Source organism: Enoplosus armatus, chromosome 9, assembly GCF_043641665.1.
Source record: "Enoplosus armatus isolate fEnoArm2 chromosome 9, fEnoArm2.hap1, whole genome shotgun sequence".
Lineage (NCBI taxonomy): Eukaryota > Metazoa > Chordata > Actinopteri > Centrarchiformes > Enoplosidae > Enoplosus > Enoplosus armatus.
The window spans coordinates 3,532,517-3,545,200 of NC_092188.1; the positions used below are offsets into that span (position 1 = coordinate 3,532,517).

The 12,684-nt window shown below is 41.8% G+C and overlaps 1 protein-coding gene across 1 annotated transcript in view; it reads left to right on the forward strand.

Moving 5' to 3' along the window:
• agmo (alkylglycerol monooxygenase) overlaps positions 1-12,684 on the forward strand; it is a 39,704-nt gene that overhangs the window by 10,503 nt on the left and 16,517 nt on the right. The window contains exons 4-10 of the mRNA XM_070912592.1: positions 5,166-5,269; positions 6,235-6,330; positions 8,327-8,393; positions 8,586-8,651; positions 9,895-9,974; positions 10,355-10,489; positions 12,422-12,538. Of these exons, the coding sequence (XP_070768693.1) occupies positions 5,166-5,269; positions 6,235-6,330; positions 8,327-8,393; positions 8,586-8,651; positions 9,895-9,974; positions 10,355-10,489; positions 12,422-12,538 (665 nt within the window). The remainder of the gene's footprint in view (positions 1-5,165; positions 5,270-6,234; positions 6,331-8,326; positions 8,394-8,585; positions 8,652-9,894; positions 9,975-10,354; positions 10,490-12,421; positions 12,539-12,684) is intronic.

The following is a 12,684-nucleotide window of genomic DNA, read 5'->3' on the forward strand; positions in this document are numbered from 1 at the left end:
AGGACCGACAAAAGAATCCGGGCCCCCTGCTTGGTTTGCTGGTTCAGTCGGTGTGGTTCGGCCAGGATGTGGGGGTCTCGCTCACGGCAGCAGAACAGACCAAGTGAAAGGCCTCATGGGAGGCAGAGATAACATCAACAGTGATCTATAGGTCGCTGTGTTCTCACTCTCCGTCTGCTGTGTGAGCGATGAAAGAGAGAGAGAGAGAGGCTGGTCTGATTGGACCGAGACATCACAGAGGGAGAATGTCCACAGGGCCTGTTTGTGCAGTATTCAAACAAAGTGCAGAAAAGACGAGTGTGTTATGATCATTGAGCTGGTCGCTGAGCTCAGCAGAGGCCACAGTCCGGCTGTCTGCTGCCCTCGTGTGATCCCCTCGCCGCACAGACCGACTTCCCTCCGTCAACAGTGTTGACAGGCGAGGACATTTCTACTGCTGACGCTGCTGAGGACAAACCTCCACTGATTGGAGGGATGAAGTGTGAATGTGAAGGATGAATATGAGCGATAATGCCTCATGTGGATTACTTTAAAATATTTTTTTCACATCCTGGGTGTCCGTGGTTCTCACAATTGCCATGATTACTTCTTATAAAGCAATGTTACCTGATGAGAAGTCCCCAGTTTTGCCAATAACACCTAAACCCCACTGGAAATGTGTTGTTTCCTTCTTTTGATTTTAAGTTTTGCAGAGATACTTTCTGGTACTGTACTTAGGTACAACACTGAAAGGCAATACTCCTCTTCACTTTGTTTTCTGTGTTGTGATGTTTTTTTTTATTTAATTATGACTCCGTAGAAGCAAACATAAAAAGGAAATACATATTACAATGTGTATTGTATTTCACTTTACTTCTTTGATTTGTTTTTATTCAGACATTTTATATCTTCCATAAACCCTGGGTTTTTACAGCATCAAACTAAAAGCTGTTCTTATTACTCCTTTGTGTAATCGGCAAAGAATAAAACACTTTTATGTCCGAGTGGTTCGGCTTTCACTAAGTTATAATGAACAGTATTGGGAATAAGATCAATTAATATAGAATGTTGGTCTAATAAAATATAACAGAAAAGCCATTCTGCCTCACGCTTCACTTTCTATACACGGTGTTTGTGAGAGCTGTAAGTGGGCCTGACCAGGTTTAGTGTGTTTAGTTTAGTGTGTGTGACTGAGCTGTGTGGACAGCATGAAGCATGGCAGCGGCATAGGGGAGTTGGCCGACTGTCCCACCGAGTCCAGCGCTCGCTGTTTGGGTTGGCACCTCATCCAAGAGCCCTCCAATCCAAACACTGGAGGGCTGTTCACAGGCCATTACCCGTGTGATTGACAGGGCAGCCCACCACTCAGAGGGCTGCGTGTTTGTTAGTGCCAGGAGTTTGTCGCTGAGGGTGATGATCAGGCAGCTGATTGATGGAACTGTAAAAGCATTTCATAAGGTGTTGTGGTAAAAGAGAGTCGATTTTGACCTCCTTCTGTGCTGATTATTTTTCTTTCTGACTAGTCATTCTTTCTTTTTACAGCAGCATTATCAAGGTACTTTTTGATAAGTCTTGGCTTTTACTGCAGGGCTCGACTGGAGCTAAATTTATGGCACTCAATAGTACTTTGGTCCTTGCGTTTATATGACTCTGGTTATGTAAGCACTGCTCCTGACAGGGTTGAAGTGGACATAAACAGACTCTGTTAAAGTCTAATTCAGTCACGTAACATGACTGATTATGACTTAAAGGGCCTTGATTATGTGTCATGATATAATTCAACAATCGTAGAATTACGTCACCCTGCTGCCAGACCTGTTCTCGCAGCATGGCGAATCCCGGTGGTGAATACTGGTACAAAGAGGCTTGTTTTAGTTGCACAGGCTTTGGTATTGCAGGAGACATGACAATATACAATGTGCTAGAACACCTCAGAGTGTATTATCATGCTTATACTATGGCCACTTACCACAGGAAATTGTCATCTATTTGTCAAGGGGTCAGTTCAATCATACTACCCCCCCCCCCCCCCCCCCCCTTACGTACCTTTAGTGGAATATGCCCTTCGAGATATTTCTGGTTTATTTGTCCATGTTTTGACAGATATATCAAAACATGGACAAATAAAACCCAAAGTATCTGCAAGGCTATTTATACCACTAGAGATATGTGAGGTATGGTACGGTCTGTTTTACCTGTGAGAGTTAGCTTAACTGTTAGCTAGTAGCAACTGTGGCACATAAGGTTGCTATGGATACCTGCAGGTAGATATTCCTTGCGCACTGATATATATTTTATATTTTTCTAATCTGCCGCTATTATGGTTAAGATCTGTGACTGTTTGTTGGAAACTGGAAACACGCTTTGTTGACCCGTCTGTCCCGAACTTCTCCTGAAAAAGTTTTGTGGTGCGATAACAACATTGCATTACTTCCACCTTTTTGTTCCTGCCAGACAACAGTCATAATTCACACAGCCACTAGAGGTCCTTATTACGTAAACACAAACAGGGATTTGAATAAACGACTAATGCACTGTCATTTTTTTATTGTGAGAACAGTCTCATATAAAGTGTCATAGCTGTCCATCACCTGATTAGCGTGCACTCATCCTTGTTATTCCTGAGAAAGCGTGAGCCGAGGCTCGCCGGAGGCTCGCTGGAGGCCAGATGGAAGTGCCGTCCTCAGCGTTTTTCTGCTCTTGCTGGGAACGTGGGCTCTGTGGCATTGGTTCTCACCATTAACGGGGCTTCCCTCCTGAATAGGCCCTGCCAAACTATGCAGTGTCCCGCCGAGTCCAGAGATGAGGACATGGGCTTGCAGTGAAGCCTAGCGGTTCCTACTTCCTATCAATGACAACGAGCATCAATCTTAGCCGCCCTTAGTCCTGGACCCTGCCAAGCACGATTTCAGGGAGAAGGAAAAAAGCAAAAGGCTCAGGCTGCTGGAATTAAACAAAGGCTGGATTATCCTCTCAATATGTCTCTTAGCAGGACAGTCCATCTCGGAGTCCCCCGTGGTTCAGAGCGGAGGAAACGTCATAACTTTTGTGCTTGAGTGCTGTAGATGCAGTCAGTCTTTTCCCCTCTCTCCTCTCATACTCATGCCTTGTCTGCAGGCTGTCTGTCATTTGTGTTGAGAGGGCAAATAAAGTTTGAAATAAAGTCCAACCCTGTTGCTTCCATTTCAACTCAATCCAAAATACGCCATTTAACACTGAATGTGACACTTCCAAAAACATTCCCCGTGACATTTATTCTCTCACACCTGCTGAAATCCACCAATAACCCCTGTTAAATAAGCGAGGTGTGGAGTATTGCTCGGCAGCAGTAGTTTTCTCCTGGAGCACCTCCGGGTTTCCTGAAACGCTTGAGGAATTCCACCTCAGTTGAGCTGATTGGAAACAAGTCCGGACAGATCGTGGTGCTCCTCTGCTCGCACTAAACACACACCTTCAGTTCTCAGCAGCGTGTTTGTTCAGGTGCAGCGGACGCTTGACCCACTGGGTTTTTACGGCTGCCTGCCTCGATACAATTCACATGTTTATTAAACAGTGAAAGAGTTCGAGATGTGGCTTTTGAGTGATTTTCTCAAAATAGAAAGGAGTGTTCCCACACTGGACAAAGCTGTGTGTGCTTGAACACGGTTACCATGTGAAAACTTAAATTTAGGTGATTTTCAGAGTCCCAGGAAGGTTAAAGGAATAGTTTGACATTTTGATATATATGCTTATCAACCTGTCAATCTGTCAGAGAGTTAGAAGTTAGATGAGAACGACACCACTCTCACATCTGTACAGTAAATATGAAGCTACATCTGGGACCAACATTAGCTTAGCTTAGCACAAAGACTGGAAACATGGGAACAACTAGCCTGGCTCTTTCCAATGGTAACTAAATCAACCTACCAGCACTTCGAAAGCTCACAATTATATCTTGTTATGGTGATATCTTGTTTGTTTAAGGGTAAAAACAACAATTTGCCTTTTTACAGGGGGTTATGTGCGGACTATTTCTTGGCTGGGAGCAACCAGGAACGGTTACAGGAAGGCGTTACAGGAAGTTACTGGACCTGTCCAAGAAATATACATAACCGCCTGTAAAACTGCAAATTGTTGGTTTTGTACTGATCAAACAAACAAGATATAACGTGTTTTAGCTAAGCTAAGCTAAGCTAAGCGACTGCTGGCTATAGCTTCATATTTACTGCACTGACATGAGAGTGGTATCGATCTTCTCATCTTAACTGAAAGCGAATACGCGAATTTTCGAAAAATGTTGAACTCCTTCTTTAAAGAAAAGGAATGAATGAGCTAAAAAAAAAAAAAAGCATCATCATCAAGCTAAAAATAACTTAACCCTGATTTTAGCTTAAAATAAAAATAACTTAACCCTGATTTTAGCTTCTCAGCCACCCAAATGTGACCACATTCATTCATCCTTAATGTCTTTTTGTAATTGTTTGATAATTGATCCCTTAATCAGGAATCCCATCACACATCAAGGCTGCCTCATAAAACTTAAACCTCATTTAATAACTTGGGCTGCTTTTATTATAACAAATGCAGTACTATACATAGTCTATATGGGGCTTTGTGGTTCTGCAATATATGAAGGTTACTGTTCTCTCTTGTACGGCTGCAGAAGCCAAAGTGGACGGGAGGTGCCAAAAAGCACAGACCAGACGGGGTGGTCCGGAAAACGGCCCGGAGATCCAGTGAAACTTAACAAGCATGTTCCCTTTGGATGTTAAAATGAAGTGTAACACAGATATTAATGTAGCAAGTATCACAACACAGCAGAGGAATGTAAACTGGAGCACTGGGACATCAGGCTGGACGCTAACCAGCTGCAGCCGAATACCCCCATCGTCATAATAGCCTGAAGCCCCCCCTCCCTTCCTCAATGCCCAGCTACGCTCGAGCCTCAGCTCTTTATCACGGCCGGAGCGGGGCCGAAATGAGTCCTTCTGGGGGTGAAAGTGTCTAGTTTCTCGTCTGGGGAGAGAGCACGGTTGATCGCTCCATGTGGAGGCAGCTGAATGTGTGTGAGGGTTCAAGGCCTGTAGCATGAAGCTCTGTAACACGTTCGTGAGGAGGTGAACAAAGTGATAACCTCATGAGATGTAGACTCTCTGACTCCTGTTTTATGTTGAATCTATGTGTGTGTGTGTGTGTGTCTTCCCCAGAGGTGTCCATCCTTTGGGCTGCTCACCAGGTTCACCACAGTTCAGAGTACTACAACCTCACCACCGCCCTCAGACAGTCCCTCACCCAGCAGTTCACCTCATGGGTAAAATATTATTCATTCTCTTAAAGGAGAAGTCTATTGGGGTTTATTAATGTCAACATGATTAATGAATTACTCCTACTCGTATTATCTGAGTAGCCAAAGACTGATGCAGCTTATTCCTCTGTGCCTTAAACCTCCCATTGTTGTCCAGAAACTATTAAAAGCACATCAGTGACACGTTCCTTCATTACCACAAACACAAACTTTAGTTTATTCTGTGACAATCGCACATACACCGTCCAGCTGCCAGAAAGACTCCGTAGTGCAGCAAAGCTGCAGCTGAAAATAGTTCCCAACAAATAAGCTGTTTACTCCTGCTTGAATGTCGACAGTCAAGCCAGCTGTTGTAGTTGTTTACATTATTTAAACTATATATTCCTAACCTGTATTTAGTTCATCAGTAGGAACCAATGTGTGTGGATTACCACCGACAGGGTGTGAAAATCAGAGTATTGAGAGACCGACTAATACGTTTGTTTTGGTCTTTTCATGCGATTTGTTGACAACAAAAATATGTAATATTGCCGGCGTCATCCGTCTGCGTAGTTTTCGACCACTAGCGGTGATGTAGATCTAATGTTTAGATGTTTTTTACTTCTTTTTGTAAAGTCACATTACAATTATTATTATTATTATTATTATTATTATTGACAGATTGTATTTGAAAAACAATCTCATAAACTCCCCTGATGAAGGCGAGATAGAACATGTGAGGGGTTTTCCACCAGCATGCAGACGCCAGCAGCAGTGATGTAAGTGTGTAGGAGATGCTAGTGACGCCTCTGAGGTTGTATGTGAAAGTTAAGATTTTTAGGACTGGAAACGTCCCATCTGTTGCACATGAAGTAACCTGATGTGTTCCTATGTTATGCTATTTGTTAACAAAAGAGGAGACTTGAGGTTGCTGTGAATATATCGCAGGAGATTTGTCAGATATGTGCTGTAGTAATTTCTCTCCTCCTCAGATTTTCTACCTGCCAGTGGCTCTGGTTGCACCCCCCACCATCTTCGCCATTCACATACAGTTAAACCTTCTCTACCAGTTCTGGATCCACACGGAGGTAAATGCTTAAACTCAGCGTATAAGTTCTGTAATCAGTCGGACTGATCGTGACACTGAAACTGTGTTTGAAGTTGGCAAAAACATGTAACCGTCAGCACAGACGAGTGTCAGCGGGACAGCGTGGTGAAGTGGAAACTGCTGATGTTTTACATGGTGAAAATGTGACTTTTGGAGTGATGCAGTTAAACCGTCCTGTTTTATACGTGCGAGTATCACTTTAAGATAATGATTAACGTGATCTTTGTGTTATAGCCCTTCACATACTGCGGCTGTTCTGTTTTTTGACAAAAAATGACCAGTTACAGCTTCTCAAGTGTGAGGATTTACTTGATTTTCTCCATTTCTTATCCTTTTAAATTTGATATATTTGCTTTTTTTTTTTGACGTTGCTTATGGCTGGAGTAGCTCATTGTGGTCATTTGCTAGTTTTTGCCTTTTTATAGGCGTCTTTTTAAACGTGAAGCTAAAAAATAGATTTAAAAAATAGAATGATGGATAATGAAAATATTTTAACCTGGTGATTTTATGCAGGTATGAATACTATGTTCAGTATATGACAATGATTAAATATATAAACGTATTGTATGTTCAGTCAACTCTTCCATTCATTGTTGCTGTGCACAGTTGAAAAGGTAATCTGACTGGAAGAAAGTCTGTAAAGTTATCTTTCTCCCTGTGCCAACACTAATCCGTCTGCTAAGTCGAACCTTTGTGGACTCACAGTTGCAGTCGAACCTGTATTCAATAAAAAATAATGAGATTTTATGAAATATTCCAAACAGAAGCATGACCACTCTCTCTGCCTTTAAAGTGACTGGGAGTATCACTTTTACAATCCCCACAATCTTTAGAGGGAATGAATGGATTTGGAACGCCTTCCATCTTTTAGTGCACTATTAGTGAAAACAGTCGTAATAGTCACAATTTTCTGAAGGGATGTAATTTATGCCTCTTTTATAGGCTCTTTTTTTGATGTCTTGTAATTTATTGGCACGCTATTCGCTGCACCACTCCAGCCTCAGAGCCGGAGTGAAGTGGTGGAGACCCTTTTCATTCAAGATGAAACTCTCACGCTCGGCTGCCAGACGCAGCCATTACATGGAAATAATGAATCACTGAGAAATTCTGTCCAGCCGTGCACTTTTCTCCAGACTGAGCGGTCCGTCGTATTGATGCGAAACATCCAAATATCTGAGAGCTGCAGCCAAAAGAGAAACATGAACTGTATGAAATACGCTCTGTGTGACCTCTGTAATCTTTACTGACTCGCTGCTGCATCTGTTGGATATCTAAGAAAAGAAAATGGTTCATGTTCTGTTCACAAAATGTACTCATGATGCCTTCAGCTGCATGGTTTTATATATTAGACAAGATGTGCAAGTTTTCTGCCTGTGTGTTAATGGGGTCAACCATTATCAACACTTGAACAATAGTACTGACAACTCACTTGTCATCTGTTAACTAAAATAATATAACTAAAACCATGAAAGAAGGGACCCATAATGCATCCTTCCAACAGTTATCCATTCTAATCTTTGGGTTCGTCCAGTATGTCCAGTCAGAAGGTTGGTCAGTCTAACTTTGGTCCAGAACAGGATCTATTTTCTGTAACTACTGATTAATAAGTCCTAAAAAAACAATAGCTGCTTATTCTTGCTTATTATATCTTTGGGTTTTGGAGTGTTGGTCATACAAATAAAGCAATTTGAAGACATCCTCTTGGACTCTTGTAAATTGTGATCGGCACTTTTAGCCACGCTAGCTGTAATGTTGGTCTGTCGGTCAAAATCAAACAGGCAGGTTGCCGTGAATTAACACATTTATGCTCCCCAGAGGATGAACCCTTCTCATTTTTGGACACACGGCAAGCCAAGCTAAAATGTCAGTTTTGCACACAAGATATGTCATAATCTAAAAATCAGATTGTGATGTGAGCACGTTCTGTAGAATATGTGAAATATTTAATGTCAGTGTGTTTTATGATTTTATTTCAGCTGATCAGAGACCTTGGACCTCTGGAGTGGGTCTTCAACACCCCAAAACACCACAGAGTTCATCATGGTGAGCTTCAAGTTAAAAAGAAGAATGACAGTCCTCTTATTGATAATTGGTCATATCTGATTATGATTATGGTTTAATTCATAATAATAAAATGGGGCTCAGGTTGAAGCCGAGATAATGGAATGAAAAGGGCATCCAGGGTTCAGAGATGTGGGTTTTCTACCGTCATCTAACAAAATGTTATCTCAACAGGGAGGAACCTTTACTGCATTGACAAGAATTACGGAGGAATTCTGATCATATGGGACCGATTATTTGGTAAGTAATCGGATATTTGCTTCTATTCCTGGTTGTCTTTCAAATATCTCCATTTAGTTGCTGCTAGCTTTTGCAGTTTTAGCGATCAGAGCGAGTGACAATGTTCTCTACATGGCAGTAGCTCGATGACTCAGTGTTGCCTGGATCAATACCAGAAGTGTCGCTACTGCAATACTTGCATGTTTTTACGAAATATTCATGCAGTAGGAGTAGAGTCAATGCTGCCTCCCTCGTCTTTGTTTCGCACAAATCAGAGACCCTTCCTCCTCCTCTTCCATTAACTGATAAATTATAATTATAATTCACTACTAAATTACAGCGTTATCGCCACATGCTGTCAGCAGAAGAGATAAGCCGTCTCACTGCTGCACCATTATGTCCTTTTTAGGAGGAACGTGTCAGAGTGGAAGTGCTGCACACTTTGAAGTGTTAAAGCAGACCCAGACTGTGCTGACGTGTAGCCACACGGAGATTTATCATCCGCCGAAGTTATGCACTTTATATTTATTTGTATTTGTTGTTATTATAACTGATTTTGAATCACCTTCACATAAGATTTTGCACATAAAGTGGTCAGTGTGTAGCATTTATGACAGATATTAGTAGCCTGTGATGTCAAATAGCTTCTAAATGACATGTCTCACTACAAATTTATATAACAATCTTCTGTGTACCTTCAAAGTATTCAGAGGTGTTATTAGTTAAGTGATGTTTGGTGTTTGTATCTGTGTTGGTGTCTGTGATGCCTGCCCTGTCATTACTTGATGGTGAATGGAAACCAAAATGACTCGTTATAACAATAAAATGAAGGGAAACAGTGATTCTGTAGCCTTTATCCTCGACTCAGCAAGTTTGCACCAAACTGATTAAACTTCGAGGTTTACGTTACCCAAAAATCCCCTGGGTCATCTTTTTTTCTCTTTCTGTGGCTGCAGATGGTTTTAAGTGTGGCAGGTTTTATATTTTACCCCTTAGAGTTTTCATCTCAACAAAACTTTGGCAAATGTTTGTGTCCTTATTAGCTAAAGAGACAGATATGTCCCTCAGCAGTTGGTGGAGACCAAAACAGAGCTAAAACGAGAGTGAATGTTGGACTTACATTCACCAGGTGGACACAAACACAACTCCAGGCAAATGTTGTGACAGTGTCAATGTTGTCTTGGTTGTAAGTGTTTAAGGCATTTATTCATATTACTTTGTTGTTGCCAATAAAAACTGGTGAAACTGTTCATGTCCTCCTCAGGCACCTTTGCTCCAGAGACAGACAAAGTGGTGTACGGCCTGGTGTTCCCTATCAAAACCTTTGAAATCCTCTACGTTCAGGTTAGTCCCGTCCTCCGTCAATAGTTTGGCCATCGGTCGCGCGGCTCACCTCCATCTATTCGAGTATAAACACCTTCAGTAGATGAGGTGTGAGCTCATGTTTCCCTCGCTGGCTGAGTGGCTGTTTTGTAACCATAACATTATTACTTTACTCTAAACAAACTGCCCAGCTGAGGTGAAGGAGGCCAGTAAAATCAAATGCCAGGAGGTGGATGTTATGATTATTTTTGCTGCCCTCGCTGTTGGCAGAGCCCAGCGTGAGCAACGTCCTGCCCAATGAGATGGATGGATGGATGGATTAGTTAACATTGATCACTTAAATGTAGCGTTTGATTGTATGTTGATGTTTGACTCGTGTTTTTTTTTTTTCTCTCTTTCAGTTGCACTACTATTTGTATTTGTGGAGAAGGTCCAACACCTACAAGACTATCAGCAACAAACTGTCAACTTTCTTTAAAGGTCCAAGTTGGAAACCTGGTAAATCTCGGCTGGGCGACCACGAGGACAATCCCAAGGTTAGGAAATCATTCCTGCAGGAGGCGTATTTTCACAATAATGCCCTCAGGCTTCATTACCCATCATTTTGACACTTGGAAAAACACACAGGCCTAAATGACTCAGAGCATTCCTCATTGAAGGATTCACATATTCTACACGTTTTACAAGGAACTGCCACATCAAATAAAAGCTGCAAAGCCTTTGTAGAGGGAACACAATAAGGTCATTTTCACCGTCTTTAAACGCAGTCTGCGGGATTAAAACCGCATGCAGTTGAGTGTAAATGTGCATGTGTGTGTGTGTGCAGAAAGAAATACAGGCTCCAGTCGAATGCCCCGGCGGTTAGCTTTGAAATAACGCTGATGGTGTCACATGTTTAGTTCCCTCATGCTTCACACTTAAAAAAAAAAACCTCCCCTTTGCCTTGACAATTAAATTGGCCCCTTTAAACCCAGCAGGGTGATTCTAAACACGGACAGAGCTGCAGTTTAACCGAAATATCTTGAAAGGCTTCGTGTAGACGGCTGCTGGTTGATATCTGCCGGTGAGGGGAGGGAAAAGGAAAGAAAGGGGAGGGAAGGAGGAGGCAGGGTTGAACGTGTCTCAGCTCTTTGAGAATAAGCAGAGCAGCGTGCTGGAATACCTACAGGGTTGGGGATGGGATGAGGGGGGAACCCACATGTGGTGGTTTGGTTCCTCTGGATCCTGGGAAACCCCCTGAATGAGAGACAGGCATATATGATTGGCCAGTTTTTTTTTTTTTTGCACTTCTTTCCCAAAGAGGATGCAGTTTCAACACAAAGCCCTCAGGCCTAATTACTTATCGTTAAGAAGCACAAGCAGACAAAAACAGGTCGAATGACTCAGGGAATTCTTACGAAAGGACTCATATATTCCTCTGTGTTTGGGGAGAAACCGCTACGCCCAATAAATCCTGGACGACTTTATAAGATGGAACACAACAAACTAATTTTCACCAGTTTTGAACTGTAGGAGACTGAAGTAAAAAAAAAAAAAGGCTTTTTTTGCTACGAAGAAAATAAACACAAAAGAGGTAGAAAGGATTTGAGAAGGGAGAACAGTCATTAGAGAAGTTTGAACATTTTGCTCCATGACTTTTATGAGTTAAATTGTGGCATTTCTTCCTTTTTAAAGGTCCAAACATTCCCACTGACTCACTTTTGTTTTCTGTTTTCCTTTTCCTAAGAGAGGAAGTGTCGTTCCTGCTTCTCTAGTTCTCTAGTTCTTTACTAAACTTAAATGTCCTCGATTTACAATTATTGGTTATTGCAGTGATTCCCAACCAGGGTGTTATATTATGGAGGTGCAGCTAATTTGATGATTCTGTAAAAAACAAATATATGTCCACATATTTGCGTTTAGGGGGAAAGTAAACAAACACGATAACAGATTGGTGTGAGGCTGATCTTTAGTATATTTTCTGGCAAAGGACTCACCTCCTGAAAACCAACGTGCTGCGATCGAAAACTAGTTGGCAAGCGAGCAGAGAAGTGGAAATCGACTAAATAAAGTCATGGATAAAGAGTTAAAAAGTTGTAGTTGACCAAACCTCCAGGAAAAAAAGACCAAGCCCAAACAACAACAACAATGAGAGAATAATTGTACAATATCTGCTTTTATATAATGAATAGTGGTAAACAACATCCTGATAGCAACAGGTGGTGCTGTTAGAGGGCTTTAATGGTCCTTAAAGCCATAAAGACAAAATACACACATTATACTTCGTATGTATGTACACTGGTTATTGATAAGGAGTCCGGGTACAAGCTTCTCACCGCTCTGTAACACGTCACTATAAACACGAAGGAATCGTTGTATTGGGTAAGTAGAGGCATGCTGTCTGGTGTGAGGATCTATCCAGAAAATGACTCTACTTACAAATAAATTAGGGATTTGGGAATTGAACATGTTTTATTTTCCATGTGCAGGTTACCGGAAAGGAAGTGCCTCATGATCCCAGCTGGTCGCTGCCTTTACAGGTCTATGTGGTCATACATTTCCTGCTGGTGCTGCGGACTTACCACGATTTGTTTGAAAACAAGATGGTACGTAATATGTCACATCAGGAAAACTGTAAATGTCAGCAGAGGAATTTGTGTTTTGAAAAGGTTTGCTGATTTGCTCAAACCTTGACAGTGGAGAACATTTTACGTTCCTTTGTTCAATCAGACTTTTCCGCCCGGTAGGATCG